General features: G+C 38.9%; 2 protein-coding genes across 4 annotated transcripts in view; one reads left to right on the top strand and one right to left on the bottom strand.

Moving 5' to 3' along the window:
- The window catches only part of ranbp2 (RAN binding protein 2), a 38,139-nt gene extending 26,523 nt beyond the window's left edge, over positions 1–11,616 (top strand). For 2 of the 3 annotated variants that reach the window (XM_053496954.1, XM_053496953.1), the window contains 9 exons: positions 3,802–3,984; positions 4,899–4,958; positions 6,561–6,757; positions 7,287–7,422; positions 7,920–8,009; positions 8,546–8,700; positions 8,963–9,236; positions 9,884–10,230; positions 10,777–11,616. In XM_053496954.1, the coding sequence (XP_053352929.1) occupies positions 3,802–3,984; positions 4,899–4,958; positions 6,561–6,757; positions 7,287–7,422; positions 7,920–8,009; positions 8,546–8,700; positions 8,963–9,236; positions 9,884–10,230; positions 10,777–11,082 (1,748 nt within the window). In that variant the 3' untranslated portion in view covers positions 11,083–11,616. Of the gene's footprint in view, positions 1–1,358; positions 1,437–3,801; positions 3,985–4,898; positions 4,959–6,560; positions 6,758–7,286; positions 7,423–7,919; positions 8,010–8,545; positions 8,701–8,962; positions 9,237–9,883; positions 10,231–10,776 lie in introns of all 3 variants that reach the window. The other variant, XM_053496955.1, reaches the window with a different exon arrangement.
- A 4,611-nt stretch (positions 11,617–16,227) lies between these two features.
- LOC128523996 (protein FAM124A) overlaps positions 16,228–17,839 on the bottom strand; it is an 8,727-nt gene continuing 7,115 nt past the window's right edge. Inside the window, exon 3 of the mRNA XM_053496259.1 lies at positions 16,228–17,487. Within this exon, the coding sequence (XP_053352234.1) occupies positions 16,804–17,487 (684 nt within the window). The 3' untranslated portion in view covers positions 16,228–16,803. The remainder of the gene's footprint in view (positions 17,488–17,839) is intronic.

The following is a 17,839-nucleotide window of genomic DNA, read 5'->3' as shown; positions in this document are numbered from 1 at the left end:
ATTTTTGGTTATTTGTTAAAAACCCTTTTGTGTCCCTGAGTGTGTGTCAATTTACACAAAGAAGACTAATTAGTGTGAAGCTTGATTGGTAAACTCCAAATCACACTGCGTTGAGTTACTGTGCATCTATAACTGTGATTCATAGATCACACCAAGTTTAAAATCCTTGTGAATTTATATATAGATACACAAAAATATAGATGTTCATAAAACCTAGTTTTTTTTATCTTAATGGCATAAACTAATTAAATATAAATTAAGAAAAACATAAAGACGACTAAATAAAATAAACCACAATTTAAAAATTGAGTTAGAATGCCACTGTGTAATAGTGGACATGTACTCTGTACATGGTTCACCTTCTGTGGACCCTCCTGCATCAGACATGAACAAGACCATCACCATGAAACTTCACTCTGACTAAAACAATTAGTTTTACACCGTAATTCGGGTGCTTCATGTCCATATGGTGACTTTATATTTTTTTTATATATATATATATATATATATATATATATATTTTTTTTTTTTTTCCCCGTGTTATGCTGTTGCATTTTATTTATGTAGACATAATTTATAATTACTCTGACTTGAAAGTCTGTTGCACTTTCGTGAATTTTGCCTTTTATGTATTTTTGTGGGCGTCACCAAATGCAAATCAGTGAAAAACTGCATGCAGAAGACGGGTTTATAATGACAAGCGGTGTTTTTTTGTCTGTTTTTTCTTAACACAATTCTGACCACTGAAGCAATAAACCGAGACCGGGAGCAGTAGACCGGAGTCGTCTTTATGGATTATGAAAATTTGGTGTTCATTATGGGAGCTGTTGGTGATCTGACCCGAGTGAAACTCCTACGTACATCATATCTGTACATTTTGTAGTTAACAAAAAATTTCAAGATTTTCAGTCATTGGCACACTAAAAAAAAAACAGGCACACGTTAAAATGATCTTAGTGACAACAGTGAAAAGTGCAGTATAAAAATTACTTTCACATAGTTATTGCAAGATTTTCTATTATGAGACTTATGGAAAACCAGCCATTATTTCCTGACCTTGATTATAAAAATTTTAGAATTTTATTTACGCTGTTTCAAATTGTATGTGTTGTCAGTCCCCTTGTGGCTTAAAGGTGTTCACTCTGATTTGGTTAAGTCTCACTCAATCACATGATTTACTCCGTTATTTGAAGAGTGCCAATATTCTGGAGTTTGTATAAATTTTGATTGTAAAAAGATGCCTAGCTTTGCTTTAAGTAGTTACTGAAGTGAGTTTTGTCTGGCTGGAGCGGTCAGACTCGGTGTGTCTCAGATATCTGAGACACAAAGCGTCTCACCTGAAACCCACTGTTTTTTAGGGTTGGATTTTAGGCTTTTTAAAGATAACCCTATGGCTTTTTGGACGTGCACCTCAGCTACCCCGTTTGAACTTCAAGGTATTTTTCCACTGCACGTTGTTGTTGTTTGATAGACGGGACACTCCTGTCACCAGCGAGCCCGTGTTGACCTCCTTAACCCTGGATAAAGAATAATAATAATAACCAGAACGTGTGTTTATAATAACATGCATGCGTTTGAAATCAGACTGATATCACACATTTTCTAATTATCCTGCTTGTTTTGTGTATTAACTTTCATTGGTGTTTGCAGCGTTGGCACGATTGTTATTAAAACAAGGTTACCTATAAAACCCAATGTCGGAAAGATCACACAAGATCCAATTCAGTGACACACAGACATGCGGATCCTTTGATACCTGGTTAGACGTCTCTGAGCCCCTTCTGTCAGAAGTCAGTAAAATTTTGGTAGACTACAATTACATTTATTGGCTGCTGGCCCATACCTGAACCTAAGACTAGGTCTTCAAATTATTTTATAATTTTTTTAGTAAATGTTTTTGTATCCGTTTGAACCTCTAAAACCCTGATGTTACCCTGCTCTACCCATTCTCCACCCAGCTCTGATGTGTGTTTGGTTGTCATCCTGTTGGAACTGTGGGCTGCTAACCAAGAAAGAAGCTGACTTTAACTTTTCAGAACTTACCTATGGGCAATGTTCTTGTCTAGAAGGTTTTTTTTTGTTTTTGTGCTCAGCTGCAAACTTTAATTAGGCTTGGAAATCTGGGTTTGCAATCAGGGGCTTCTTTCTTTTAGTCAATGGTAATGTAAAGCTGGCTTAACTGTGGACAGTGAGACTGTTAAAGCAGCTTCCAGTTCATAGCAGAGCTGCAGTACCATGGTTGTTCGTGACACCTACATCTCCCCAAAACTTGTACTTGGGCACAATAGTTTGAGCTGATGTTAAAACTGCAAAATGGCTTTGAGAGTCGTTCCTGTAAATCAGATCTGCTCTGGACTCCTGTCCCATTGACTCCTTTCCCTCTGATCTCCTCGGACTTTTCCATTGTACTATGTGTTGGCCAGCAGAACCAGTGCTGTTACACACATTTTCTATGTTGCTCAGAACAAACTGCGAGCTGAAGCCCATTATCACTTTAGAGAGTTTAGAGCCCTTGGCCCGGGAAATGAAGACATTTATTACCTTCAGCACACTAAATTAATCATTTAATTAGGGGTGTGTATATTTTTGACCCTGTGTTGATTTCAGAAAACCCAAAATGATTTAAAACTTGTGCTATAATTAATTTTTGTTCGGCCCCAGAACCAGTTAAAAGAGATGTTTGAAAGCCCAACGTTACCGTGACTTTCCTGTTCATGATGAGAGTTTGTAAAGTGAACAGCGTTAAACAGTTGTACGTCCATTGTGATGTAGTTACATTGAGTCTTCACTCTACTGATGTATCCTAAAGCCTTAGTTGGTGTTTATTAATCATGTGTACATATTTCTAAACACACTCAATAGTGGTGTTTTTTTGGTGAAGTGCATGAAAGATTATCATGCATGTGTAATGTACGTGTGTGTGTAAAATTATAATAATGGATTCTTAAGTGTTACACTTTTAGCTGGTCTAATAGTAAATTTTAATGCTTACTTAATCATAGACAGCAAACATGAGAGACATTAAAGTGGACACTTTGGATGTGATAATGTCTCTGTCCAGGTGATTCTTGTAAAAAAAAACAAAAAGAAAATCTATAAATTGCAGTATGTTCATTATAGTCTGTGATGTGTGACTTTTGTTCTATAACTATATGATTTGGTGTCTCTTTAGTTTTCTATTACAAAGTCATTGAACAATCAGAGCTGTGTTGTAATTTTTAAAGCGTGTGACTTTTTAACTTTTAAAAAGTTTTTTCCTAGCTGTGCCCATGACTTAGTTCGCATGGAATTTAATCGCACACTCATAAGCAGGTTTTTAAAAATGTACAGCGCTATCTGTTGAGTTTTGAGATGAACTAATGATTTTTGTCAAGTAGACTTTTTTTTTAGTTATAATAATATAAGGGTGTTTTCCATTTAAACTTCAAACTAGCATGTCTTCTTTTCGTGTGGGACTATAAAACAAAGCCTCTATGTTGCCTCAAACTTGACCAAATACACCTGTGAAAACCCCATTTAAAAAAAGTTATTTTTGCGTGTTGCGAAATAAACAAATGCCCAAAACCATTTCGATGTGCTCCATTACTCATCTCGCATCACCCCCAAATTAATTCTTTTGCAAATATATATATATCTAAAATATATATATATATATATCATATTATTTAAAGAAACGCTCACTTCAGTTATATTATATGTATAGGTTTAACATTTTTTTAACAAGAACCTGCTTAAATGCATAATTTTTTGCTGTTATCCTAGAGAATTATGGTTTAATTCTTGTTTTTTTGTCCCTTTTAGTACATTCTAACACCCATGATGATGTAAGGAGTGCTGAGAGCAGTGATGACTCTGATTTTGAAATTGTGTTTGAACAACGACCAACTAAGGAGCAGGCAGAACTTGCTCGAAAGCTAATGCTGCCACCAACATTCTTTATTTATAAAAATAAACCAGGATATGTGACTGATGATGAGGATGATGGTAAGACTTGAGCCCAATCCCAATTCTACGCCTTACCCCTACACTTAGCCCTACCCGTCCGTTTGGCGCGTTCACGTGAAGGGGTAGGGGTGTCTCATTTCTCTTTTGGTTGGAGGGGTAGGGGTAAGGGAGGGGCCAGATAGCTCTCCAAACGAAGATTTTTCGGGACCTCACTTCAAACGAAGGGCTAACGAAATTTTCAAGATGGCCGCTCCCTCGAGCAAGCAGACCCGTAAATTTAACGAATTTTTGCCATTAATAAGGATTTTTATGACAAGTTTTCATCATATGTATATTAATTTTAGTCTTGTGTTCGTGTTTATGGTGATGTTTTGTAAAAAAAACGTTTGCAAAAAAACCGCTAAAGTTTGCTAGCGGATAGCGCCGATTGCGCAATATTACAAAAATATATTTTTATGTCATATACACTTTACTACATGATACAAACTAATATAAAAGTTCAGTAGCACGGCAGTTTGCCGAGCTTTTGATAACGCAGTGTTTGTTTTGTTTACGGCCATACTGTATGTGTACATGTGAATGAACGGACACGTATGATGACGTATAACAGTGTTGGAGTGGTGTCCCATTTCTTAGGGGAAATAATTTAACCCTTCCCCTTTCCACTTCGTTTTAAGGGACAAGGGGAAGGGGCGAGGGGTAGGGAAAGGGGTAGAAAATAGAATTGGGATTGGGCTTTTGTGTTCTGTCTCATAGTTCCTGATTAACTTTATTCTACATGAGATTACAACAGAATTTCACGTACAATATCAGTTCCATTTGTTAACTTTAACACCAACATCCATGTAAAAGCCAATTAATCATAAAACTCAGATCTATTACCTAAGTGTTTATTACTGTCTACATTAAGATTATCTTATTTCTAATGACCTCAACCTGTATCTACTATGCAGATGAGGATTATGAGACTGCTGTGAGAGATCTGAAGGGAAAACTCTATCTTGATTGTCCTGGTAAGTTTTTTTTTTTTTTTTTTTTTTTTTCTTGATTTGATGTATTAGTTGATCAATAAATTAATTAATAAATTAATTAATAAATAGATTAATAGTAAAGTTCATTAAAAAGTTCTGTTCAGTTATAGTCTGAGTTTCTCAATTCACTGGGTAACAAACCACAACACAGAGTTCTGATTAACACATCAATAAAACCAGGACTAATGCATAGTCTGTGAAATGGCATTATGTTTATTATTTAAAGTTTAAATGACAGACATCCTGTCTGCATTAGCATCATGTACACTCAGTTAATTCCATGTACTGTATACAGGTAGTCCATGTCTTACGAACAAATCCGACTTCTGGAACGGAACTTGTTCATAAGTCTGGGACAAAGTGAGTCTTGTACACCTTTGATGTGAAATATACAATGTAAAGCATACCAATCCACTTGACTAGATCTCTGTCAACTTTTCCCACACTGCCATTCTGTGGCCAAAAACTGTAACTGTGCCTAAGGAAATTAATCTCACACATATCAAATGTAAAACCACGAGGGAAATCCCATACTCCGTTTTTTTTTGGTCTTAGAGGTTGTCACAATTAGGACAGCTTTACAGGGCAGACATTTTCTGTCATCATGCTCCCAGGCAGATTTATTGTAACCGGTGAGGGCAACTCATTTCTCCTGCACCATCACCACCTGCTGGATAGACGAGTCCATACAAGCTTTGCACCACAGGCCGGTTTCACTCGTAGTATATCCTCAATCGGACTGGATGGGAAGCAGCATTATTTGCTCTTCAGCTCTACACACAGATGCTGTATGCCGTTCATGTCCTGCTTTTGTCTCGGCCACAGAAGGATGTTTATGAACTTGAGTGTTGCTTTGGCCTGTTGCAGTGCACTCAGCTGAACATTCACCTGAGGTCTCCCTTCATCTCTCGGAAGGATTCATGAAGGAGTTCCTTGTATTTAACTCCATTCATCTGTAGAGATGGATATCGTTTGGGTTTTTTCCGATACTGGTGCCAAATCGATACTTTTAAAACGACGCCTGAACCGATACTTTACAAAAACCACAAAATGATGGTGGATAACTTAGGGATACATCTTTATTGAACAAAAAATTTAATACTTAAAATTAAACACACTTTATTTTATATATATATATATATATATAATGTGTGTGTATATAGTATAGTGTGTGATGGATATATATATATTAGTCCTGATCAAAAGTTTAAGACCACTTGAAAAATGGCAACAAAAAAAAATCTTTTGCATGGTTGGATCTTAGAGCTTCAAATTTTATTGGGCCAGGGGTAGCTCAGTGGTTAAGGCATTGGACCGCGGTTCAGAAGATCCCAGGTTCAAACCCCACACCCACCAAGTTGCCACTGTTGGGCCCTTGAGCGCGGCTCTTAACCCTCAACTGCTCAGATGTATAATGAGATAAAAATGTAAGTCGCTCTGGATAAGAGCGTCTGCCAAATGCCTAAATGTACTTGTCACATACAAGCGGAACATTCGGGAACTGCGTTACTTGCAATCCGAGCTTTCACTGTGTTTTTATACTAGGTTGTGTGTCGCATACAGTAAGTGCATGATGTCTTGCAGCTCAAGCCAGCGTAGTTACAGATGAACCGGAGTGTGTACTTGTCTGGGAGAAGAAGCCCACACTGGAGGAGGAGAGAAAGGCCAAGAGCCTCCAGCTGCCCTTTACATTCTTCTGTGATGTTAGTACTGATACGGACACGGAGCCTGACAGGACAGAGGACTTTGCAACAGAGCTACAAAAAGTCCAGCAAGCTCAGGTGAGTGTCACAAAGTGGTAACTACAAATGTAAAGCAGATTTACTGTGTTTAAAAATAATCTTTTTTACTTTATTACCAATCTAAGTTCTCTTAAGTATCGTACTGATATAGATAGATAGATGTATATATAGATATATGGAAATTACCATTCACCTCAAAATACAATATCATCATCATCATCATTCTTCTTTACTCCAAATGTTTGAACAATATCAAATGTATCAAATTGACACACGGGTTATAATGCTTTGGAGGCTGTCCACATACTTTTTGCCATATCGTGTACAGTATCATGCTTGGTTTAAACACATTTAAAGTCATATTCACAAGTCTCTAATTTAGCAAAAAAAATAAATAAATCATAATTTAAGATGCAGAATAAAATTTGTCAAAAAGCATTAATTAATCCTAGAAAGCAGTACATGTGATGGTGTTGATTTGTTTGTGCTTTGTTGCTCTGTGAGGGATCGCCCTGATCTATTTCTCACTAGGCTTTATATCATAAATTTATAATATCTCTTGTTTCAGAGTGAAATAAACAGGCAGGAGAGCTCCAGTGTGAGCTCCTCTGAGCGGCCAGCTGCAGCTGATAAGGGCTGTCCTATTGACCTCTCCACAAAGACCCACGACACTGAAACACCACCTGACTCAAACACTGCTCAAGGTAAACATCATTTACAAGAAATAAAGCATTGACCCTAACCTGAGAGGGATGTGTGGGGTTGGTGTTGGGTAATCTTTAGGTGTGAAGTAAAGAGAGGAGATGTGATAGAATTAATGTTTATGAAAAGATAAACTGGTGTGTGTGTGTGTGTGTGTGTGTGTGTGTGTGTGTGTGTGTGTGTGTGTGTGTGTGTGTGTAATAACACCCCTGATCATGATCTCTACACAGTGTGGTCTACATGAACTAGTGTTACATCATTCCTAACATTAGTTACACGCTAAAGCAAAGACAGGACTTGTTTGCTTAAATGTTTTTAACTAATCAGCAGTGCTTGTAGTCACATGCTTGTTTTTGGACGGCTGATTTTCACAACCAAATCCATGCCCAATGTATAAACACACTCGAAAGGTTGAAGGTGTGTGAGAATTTCATCAGTATTATAACATGACACTTTATGGCTCTGATGTTTGATTCTCTCTCTCTCTCCCCTTCCACAGACGCCCCTTTTTCTTTTCCAGTTCTTTCCAGTACATGTTCATTTGCAGACTTGGCGAAGAATTCTGCAGAATTTTCCTTTGGAAAAAAAGGTGGAGTTTTATTAAATTCCTAATTCTGTATTTTTCAGTCAATATGGATAATTATTGAGTTATTACAGGGCTGTTTTTTTTTTATTTTTATTAAACAACAGGAGCAAAAGGTTTAATTTTACCACCTTGCATTAAATAACAGGCAAATAAAACCAATGGTCATAACATCAATAAGCTGCAATAAATATTAGAAATATAATCTCAAGTTTTAAATAAATAAACTTATTTACTCTTTGCCATGACCTAGAGTAAATAAGTTTTTTAGTATTTAGACATATTTAGTGCCATGTCACACAACATTGTTGGCAACATTCTGGACGGCATGTTAATGGTCTGCACTGAACGCTTTGACTCGTCTGCCTAAAGATGTACAGATGGAAATGCTGCATCATATATAGTCGTAATGTGTTCAGCGCTAAAGACATATTAGTATATCATATTAATTAGATATAATATCTACTAGTCTTGGGTCTCAAAATCTTTAACCCAGAAACTCTTTTTTTACTAATTAATTCATTAATTTATTTCCTATTAAGATTCGAAATTCTCCTGGATCGATGCTGGAACACCAGTCTTTAGCAGCATTCCAAAACCAACAGCTTCCCAAAACGAGGATGATGACGACGAGGGCAACGATGGCGATGTCTCCAACAATGAGATTCACTTTGAGCCCATTGTCTCCTTACCTGAGGTGTGCTTAATACTTAAATTATTGTATGGATTAAACCTTCAGATTATTCGCACTCTGGATCAGTAAAAATGTAGCTGTGTTAGTGCTTCTGTTCAGTGAAAAGGGTAAGTTTAAGGTTCAATCTGATTTAGCATGGGATTATTTTATCATTTTCAGAGACTGATGAATGAGGACATTGCCTAAATACTAAATTCTACTTTTTGTCGTGTTGCAATTAAATATCTATATGGTAGTAACTTCCTTGTGTGTTTTCTGCTCTCAGGTGGAAGTGAAGTCTGGTGAGGAAGATGAGGAGGTTCTTTTTAAGCAGAGGACAAAACTGTTTAGGTGGGATCGTGATTTGGACCAGTGGAAAGAGCGCGGAGTTGGTGATCTGAAGATCCTCTTTCACCCCGTGAAAAAGTACTACCGTGTCCTAATGAGGCGTGAACAGGTTTTAAAGGTGTGCGCTAACCACACCATCACCCAGGACATCGAGCTGAAACCCCTGAGCACCTCTGCTAACGCTCTGGTGTGGATGGCTAACGACTATGCAGGTGAGAGTATGCAAAGATGTACTGTACAGGTGTCCCTGACTTACGAACCAGTTCTGTTCCAGGAGTACTATATATATATATATATATATATATATATATATATATATATATAAACAAAAACACAGATTTGGAGTTTTTTGGTTATACTCTTGCGAGACTGTGCCTCCAAATCGCGAGTGGAATCCGGCGACGCAACGGTGTCAGCTGACCTCATTTAAAGGCAGCCTGGGATGACATCGGGGGGGGGGACAGCACTACATGGTGTTTACTACGTGTCACCATTTTGGATCAGAGCTGACATAATCCCAATTTCTGTCTTGTGGAGGATTTTCCGAAATTAGGATTATTCACCATCAGGACAGCTTTACAGGATGAAATTTTTTTTAAATTTTTATTATCGTGCTCTCGGACTGGTTCATTAAAACCGGGCGACTTATTTCTCCCGCACGCGCGCACAATTTACCGGATTTTAGACATTTTGTGCAGTGTAAGATTTGTTCGCATCTACGAATGTTTGCAGATCCGCGGTCTGTTTGTTACTCGGATGTTCGTAAGTCGGGGACTTGCTGAATATTTTTCTTTAGTCTGTTATCTAGTTTAAATTTTAACCTTCAGCCTTTTGGTTGTTTACATTTTTCTTGCAACAGAGGGCGACGCCAAGGTGGAGCAGTTCGCTGCCAAATTCAAGTACCCTGAGCCCGCGGAATCCTTCAGGAAAATCTTTACAGATTGTCAGAGCCGCCTGTCTCAGGAGCACCCTGCCCGGGCTTCTGCAGTATCGGAGCCATCTGCAGCATCAGAACCTTCCAACAACCCGTTAGTGTTTTTCACCATAGCTGTTGAAGGCGAGCCAATCGGCAAGATCACGATGGAGCTTTTTGCCAACATCGTCCCTAAAACTGCAGAAAACTTCAGAGCTTTGTGCACTGGAGAGAGAGGATTTGGCTACCGGAATTCAGTTTTCCACCGGATCATTCCTAACTTCATGTGTCAGGTAAACTTTCATTTGTGGTCTAGTAATCAGTGAGGTTCAGGCACATCAACATTTAATTAATCAATAATTATCTGAAGGGGGAAAAGTAATGTTAAAAGGGCTCTTAAGTGGCACCTTGTCTTCTAAAAACTTCTGTGAACTGGCCGAGACTGAGAGGAAAAGGGGTGGGGGGGATAAGTACGTAGTGAGACAAGTAAATGCATAAGTATTCACCACCCTTTACTGTCCCCCTGAATTATAGGTAGAAAAGAGAAAAAGCATTACATAATTGACTTACTAATGAAGAAAGACAAAATCTTAATCGCTGCGTTCATGACTTGGTGTTTATTTGCCTCTTAGTTAAAACAGAAACTGGCTCTTGTTTATTGAATGTTTCACTTCAGCTTCAATCCGCAAGATGATTTTAATTAAAATTTCAAATTAGTTTGTTCAGACCGATCAGACTCGTTACTGACATGGTTACCTTTTACTCCCTCCTCCCAGTAACTAATTAAACTGAGTAAATCCATGCACCGCTTATGTCACTTGTGCTTTGTGTTTGGTCAGGGTGGTGATATAATCAACCAGGATGGCACAGGTGGAAAGTGCATCTACGGGGACAATTTCGAGGACGAGAACTTCAATGTGCGCCACACTGGACCAGGCATCCTGTCCATGGCCAATCGTGGCAGAGACACAAACAACTCTCAGTTTTTCATCACGTTAAATAAAACTGAGCACTTGGACTTCAAACACGTTGCTTTCGGCATAGTCACAGAAGGCATGGACGTGGTGAAGCAGATGGGAGCGCTGGGCTCTAAAAAAGGGGAACCAAGCAAGAAGATAACCATTGTAGACTGTGGACAGCTATAGTTCTGTTCCTCATACATTAATCACCTCTGAAAGGTTTCCATGTTCTGCTTGTCGTTCTGTTGTTGTTACATAGTGACACGGACATCCAAAGATCACAGGCCTAAATTCCAGGAGTGTAATAATTTTTTTCCCATTTAAATTATCATGGCACTGATGACAGAACAGACCTGTCTAAAGATGTGAGAACGGCAGTCAGTCACCAGCATACAGAGAATGGTTTCCTGAGATGACATCATAACCCAGACGTTTGTTTAAACAAGCTCTTACAGATACACAGCTGAAGAATTAAACTAATGATGGCCTTAATCTCCTGTCAAGCAAACTGCAGGGGGTGTATTGGATTGTGGGGGAAAACTTGGTGTTGCAGGTTTGCTTTTTTTTACGCAGCTGGAATAACTCGCAACATATTTGGATAATCAAACAGTACATTTTGTGTGTTTTTACTCTGTATAGGTTTCAGAAAATTTGGCTTTTTACAACATTGTGAATTCTACATTTTCTGCTTTTTTGCTATTATTAAAGGTTGAACACTGAGTTTGACTTTATTTGTGAGTTCTTTGTATGATAAAATGTGAAAGACGTTCCGCCATTAGAGTAGTGAATGGACTACAGAAACAAGCTTGTGTGTTACAGGGTTGAAGGTCCAAGAAAATCATTATTTAGCAATTTAAAATAATGAACAGTCATAAAAATGTTTTAGATGACTTATCCATGCTGTCAGGATCGACTTCCCCTAAAATATCATAAAATTTTTAAAAGTTTTTACTAACATGATTATTATTGCATTACTCTTTGTGGAATTAAATATTTTAGCAAACCGGCGAATGTGGTGGTCGTCTGTTTACACTTCACACTGCAGGTGGTTTCTAAAACAGGGCCACTGCGCGTGTGAAAACGTCCTGAAGCCTGTAGATGGTGTTCTGACTCCACTGACACACGGCTCCTGTGGTCTAAACCACAACTACTGTACACTGTGTTTTAATGTAAGAACAGATAAATGCTTTTTAAACAGCAGACCGTCCTGTTCGGTCTTCACCTGGGGTAAATGGGTGTGTGGCTGGTGCGTTTTTACAATTTACATTTACAATTCCATGTGATTTTTATAAGGTCCCTTTAAACGAACTCTTTCATGCAGTTCTCTAAATGGGTCAGTGGTGAGGACTGAATATAATATCATGGAGATACGAGGCAGCAGATCCAGGTAAACTTCACACAATGGGGAAAATGTGGTCTGTGATTCTGAATATGGCATGGTTGTTTTTGAACGATGGGCTGGTTTGAGGATTGTTTTCACATAGCAGTCGTCTAGGACAGTGGTCTTCAACCTTTTTTGCACGAGGGACCAGTGATGACGTCACTTCCTCAGTGCGTTACCATGGTAACAAAAGCACCTTGTATACCTGTCGCTGCTGCTGTGGATATTTCATACTGAGGACATTATAATAACTAAGGATTTTTTTTATTTAATCCTTTTTAAATCTCCATTTTTTTCATGCTCCGGCGAGATGCAATGACTCATGGGAAATTTTTTATTCCCTTTTCTGGTGAAGGGAACACCTGTTGTTCACTTGTTCCCTACACTGTTCGCAGTTCCCTTTGAACTGAACATTGTCACTTGCTGCGGTTCACATGGCTGAACACTCTGTTAAGTGTACTTCGCAGGGTACTTCAGGCCGTTTGAAACGCACCTACGGACTAGTTTAATCTGACAGAATGGTTGCAGTACCTCCCATAATCACTCTGTAGCACTTTCAAACATTGTGGTGGACAAGAATACACCACCAGTGCAGATGACTACTGTAAATACTGTACTATAACTATAACTATTCTCTCAGCTGAGAGCACGGCTGTGGGCAGGTAAACTTTACAGTTGAAGAAAGAAAAAAAGATGGTTTTGATACATAAACTTTTTTTTGTGACTTTGGCACCAGCATCATTAATCCATGATCCCAACCTGCATTGTGTCCTGGCTTCTTGATACTAACATGGGAATGTGCATCACTTGGTTCATTCCAGCTTCATGACGTACAGTTGTGTTAAAAAATAGCAGTGTGTTGAAAAAAGTGAGTAAAGCTTCATATTCATATAATAACTTTTAATTTAAATCACATAAATGCATTGGACTTCCTGCACGTTCTACTCTGAATCACAACATGAAGAAAAATGTGCTAAATGGATTATTAGTTTAATGTAAGTGAGGAAAAACAAATATTAGTCTGTTCCAAAAAATAGCAGTGTCGTCATTTATCTCTTTAAATTAATCAAGTGACGAATTCACCATTTAAACAAAAATGCTTGAAGTTTAATCTTTCTTGTGCATCTCTGAACTAATATTTAGTTGTACAGTATAACCTGCTTTCTGAGAACTGCTTCACATCTGTGTCCTTTATATCTATATATCTATATATATATCTATATATATCTATATATATATCTATATATATATATGTGTGTGTGTGTGTGTGTGTGTTTGTACTACAGGCCACAATTCCTCTGCATTTCTTGGTTTTGGTTCAGAAACAACATTTTTAATGTCAGGCCACAACTTTTCTATTGGATTAGGGTCTGGGGATTGGGCTGCCACTCCATAACATTAAACGTTTTTTTAAAAAAAGTATTCTGATGGACTCAAATTGATCCATGATCCCTATAATGTGATAAATAGGCCCAACACCACAGTACGAGAAGCTTCCCCATATCATGATGCTTGTCCCTCCATGCTTCACCGTCTTCACAGTGTACTGTGGCTTGAATTCAGTGTCTGCGGCCTCTCGACCCACAAAGGACAATCTTGCTTTCATCAGTCCACAAAATATTGTCCCATTTCTCTTTAGGCCAGTCAATGTGTTCTTTGGTGAACTGTAACCTCAACAATGGGACTTTGCGGGGCTCCTTGCTGATAGCTTGGCTTCACATAGCCGTCTTCTAATAGTAACGGCACTCACAGGTAACTTTAGATGTTCTTTGACCATGCTGGAACTGATCATTGGCTGAGTCTTTGTCAATTTTGTTATTCTTTGATCCATTCGAATGGTAGTTTTCCGTTTTCTTTCATGTCTTTCTGGTTTTGGTCTCCATTTTAAAGTTTAAAAATAACTTGGTATCATTTTAGCAGAGCAGTCCATCATTTTCTGCACTTCTTTCTATGTTTTTATCTCTAATCATTTTTTACATACGCTGTTCTTTCAAACAGTTTCTGGACGACCCATTTTACTCAGATTTTTAGAGGGAAATGCACAGGACAACCTTTTCTGCATTTATCCTTAAATAAGGACCTCTCTAATTGAACTCCGCACTGCTATTATTTTGAAAGTCACACAGGTTTCATGAAGACGACAATTAGTTCTGAATCCATTAGGACGCATTTAGGAAGTGGGAGAACATCGGGACATCGTGAACCGGCACCTGAAGAATCGCCAGGAATAAAAAAAGTGTTTCTAAAATCTTGTAGCGTCCATGTCCCAGAGAAGAGAGGCTGCTTTAGAGCACAGGGAGGTCATACCTAGTAATAGTGTAGTGTTCCTTATAAAATACCCTTGCCAATCACTTTGACATTTACTGGACAGTGGGTCCTTTATTTGTCCTGCCTGAATGCGCAATGTCTCAGGCACAGTGTCAAATTTAAGTCCAGGCTGAAAGCCTATTTATTTTAGTCAAGACTGTTGTTAATGGCTTCTCTCTGAGGTAAAGGTGCAAATCTGAGGAGGTAATGGAGACAGAGAGCCTGTCACGACCTGGAAGCTGCTGGGACGCCAGTGTCACTGTCTACAGCCAGGCCAGTTTCACATCACCAGGGACTGAAAGACTCACGTCCAGTAAAAAGCCCCTGCTCCAAAATCCACACCTTCATGCTTGACTAAAGTTTATAGCTGACCACACGGACGAAGAAAAAGCCTTCTGGAGGAAAACTGTAACCATGAAGATGGTGGAGAACCCCAGAACTCCTGGTGATTTATTTTCTACATTCTACAACAATACTAGGGATTTCAAAACTATAAAATAACACATATGGAATTAGGTCATTACATAACAACAAGAAAAACAACAGTTAATTGTTATTTTAAGACACAGAGGTCAGCCTTTCTGTAATAGTTCTTGCAAGAACAGTATTGTCAAGTGCATTTGCAAAATCCGTCAAGCACCATAATGAAACTGGCTCTCATGAAGGCCGTCCCAGGAGGGCGAGACCAAAACCTACCTCTGCCGCAGACCAGAAGTTCATTTAGAGTTATCAGCCTGAAAAATGGACAATTAACAGCACCTCAGATTAGAGGCGTCATGAAGTCTTTACAGAGCAGAAGTAGCAGAAACATCTCACCATTAACTGTTCAAAGGAGATTAATGCATTTTTTGGACGCCTTCAGCCTTTACAATGTAAAAAGAAATAAAATTCAGGAACCATCATGGAGTTAGAAAGTGTTCTAAAACTTTTGAACGGTAGTGTGTGTATATATACAGTAAATTATTAGGAGTGCTGTATATATAATTCTGATGCTGTGTTGATCTCAAGAAACCCCAAACAAATTAAAACGTGCACCAAATTCTTGGAGTTTTCTTCCATAACAATCATTTTGCCCCTGAAACAGACCAGTTTAATGTCCTGATGAGTGTGAGTACACTTCTGCCTGCACCGGTACATGTTTAGCATAGAGTTTAATTTAAAAATATATTAACATCTTTCACTACTTATATGTAATTTATTTAAAATATTTCTGGTTTTTATCCTCTTTAGTCTTATCTAATTTGCAATAAAGTTTCATTGCATTGTGTATTTACAGGACATTATATTTACTGTTAGCTTTAAGCTCAAATAAAACACTGATGTATGAGCACATCTGATTCCTTTTTAACTTCCTCTTTGTTTCCATGGGAAAAAAAACAAAAAAGTCAGTTGTTTTTTCCTTTTTATCCAAGACACACACACATACAAACACACACATACAAACACACACATACATAACGCTGCATCAGAACCACCTGAATACAAATACACATGTGTTAGCTTGTTCCTAGTTATAAAGAAACAATAATTATAATGCAGATATTTTACAGCCAGTGATGGTTTAAATAATTTTATATATAATATACCTGTAATATCCAGACCTCCAGTCGACCTCCATAACAATTTAACCCTTCCATGCATTAATCAGCAGACGTCCTGTTACACTGCAGATTATAAAGCTTTTTACACTCACTCGTCTTCTATACCACTTTATTCTGTATTCAGGGTCGCGGGGATCTAGAGCCTATCCCAGGAGACTTAGGACACGAGGCGGGGTACACCCTGGACAGGGAGCCAGTCCATGGCAGGGCACACACACATACACACACTCATTCACACACTATGGGCAATTTGGGAACACCAATTAGCCTAATCTGCAGGTCTTTGGACTGTGGGAAGAAACCAGAGTACCCTGAGGAAACCCACCAAGCACAAGGAGAACATTCAAACTCCATGCACACAGAGACGGGAATGAAACCTAGCCGGGAATTGAACCCGGACCCTGGAGGTGTAATGCGACAGCGCTAACCACTACACCAGCATGCCGTTCAAAGATTTTCAAAGATTTTTAAAAACAGACTGAATTGACTCTTTTTCTTTCCACCCGTCCTCCGCTCACGTGCATCCTGTGCATTGGTCCCCGGATCCACCTTAACCCTAAAGGGGATGAAGTGTTGACTGAAGATAAATGTGGAATTCATTATCCAGCGATCGGATCCTCAGATAAAGAACTCCTGTTTGTCCTCCTCTGCGCAGTCTTCTGTTATTTCTGAGTCTCTGCTCTGACTCTTGTCTCTGTTCCACTTTGTACTGGCCTGAAGAGGACACACACCTGCTGAAAGTGATGCTGGTTTATTTGAGGGTTTAAGAGATGATGTGCTGAACTGCGGAGGCTCCGACAGAGGCTGTGAGACTCTAGATCTTGGTGTTATTTGTGTTTGTGGAAGCAGGTAAGCAGAGACCACAGAAAGATCTACAGATCTGCTGATGACTGCTTGTCCCGTGTCTACATCCGTCTCTCTGGCTCCCACTAAAGTGTCTACGTTTATCCGGAATCTCGGGATTGTGAAGGAGAAGGAACTTGCCGAACGGGCGGTCGAAGGATACGTGCTTGCTGGATGAAATTCTTCTGTTGCCATTGAGATTAGAGAGTGAGTGTGGACATCTGTCCAGCCAGCACACATGATGTCCTGGCTACATGGAACACTCCTGATGTCGTCCTGCTTACACTGCAGGGGTAGTGAGGTGTGAGAGGACTGCATGAGCAGGTTCTGGGTGTGAGGGTGGGAAGCGCTTTGGCAGACACACTGTCCATAGGCATCAGGGCCATAACCGTTTGATGGAGTTTTTGAAAATGGACAGGAGAGAATGGTGTCCCTCGACTGTGCTGATGAACCCTGTACCTGAGGGAAAGAAGCACACATAGAAAAGTTTCAACTTGTTAAACTGTGATCTCTGTGTTGAGCTTTAAATCACTCCATCTCAGTCCTCTCACTCAGTCCCCTACATACAAATGAGTTCAGTTCTGGAAACTTGTTCATAAGTACAATTTGTTCATAAGTCCAACAAACATTGTCTAGAGACAGGGATACTAACACAGCTGGCTATAGCTGGCACAGTATAAAACGAACACTTTCCTTGATCTTGTCCTTGTGCGCTGATGGTTGAACGATTCATGTTAAAAAAAACAAGCACCCTGAGATGCACGCTGCATGCACGTGACAATATGTAACTCAAATATTTGTATGTAGCAGA

Source organism: Clarias gariepinus, chromosome 5, assembly GCF_024256425.1.
Source record: "Clarias gariepinus isolate MV-2021 ecotype Netherlands chromosome 5, CGAR_prim_01v2, whole genome shotgun sequence".
NCBI lineage: Eukaryota > Metazoa > Chordata > Actinopteri > Siluriformes > Clariidae > Clarias > Clarias gariepinus.
Note: the sequence above shows the minus strand (reverse complement) of the source record. Positions and strands in the feature narration are given on the sequence as shown.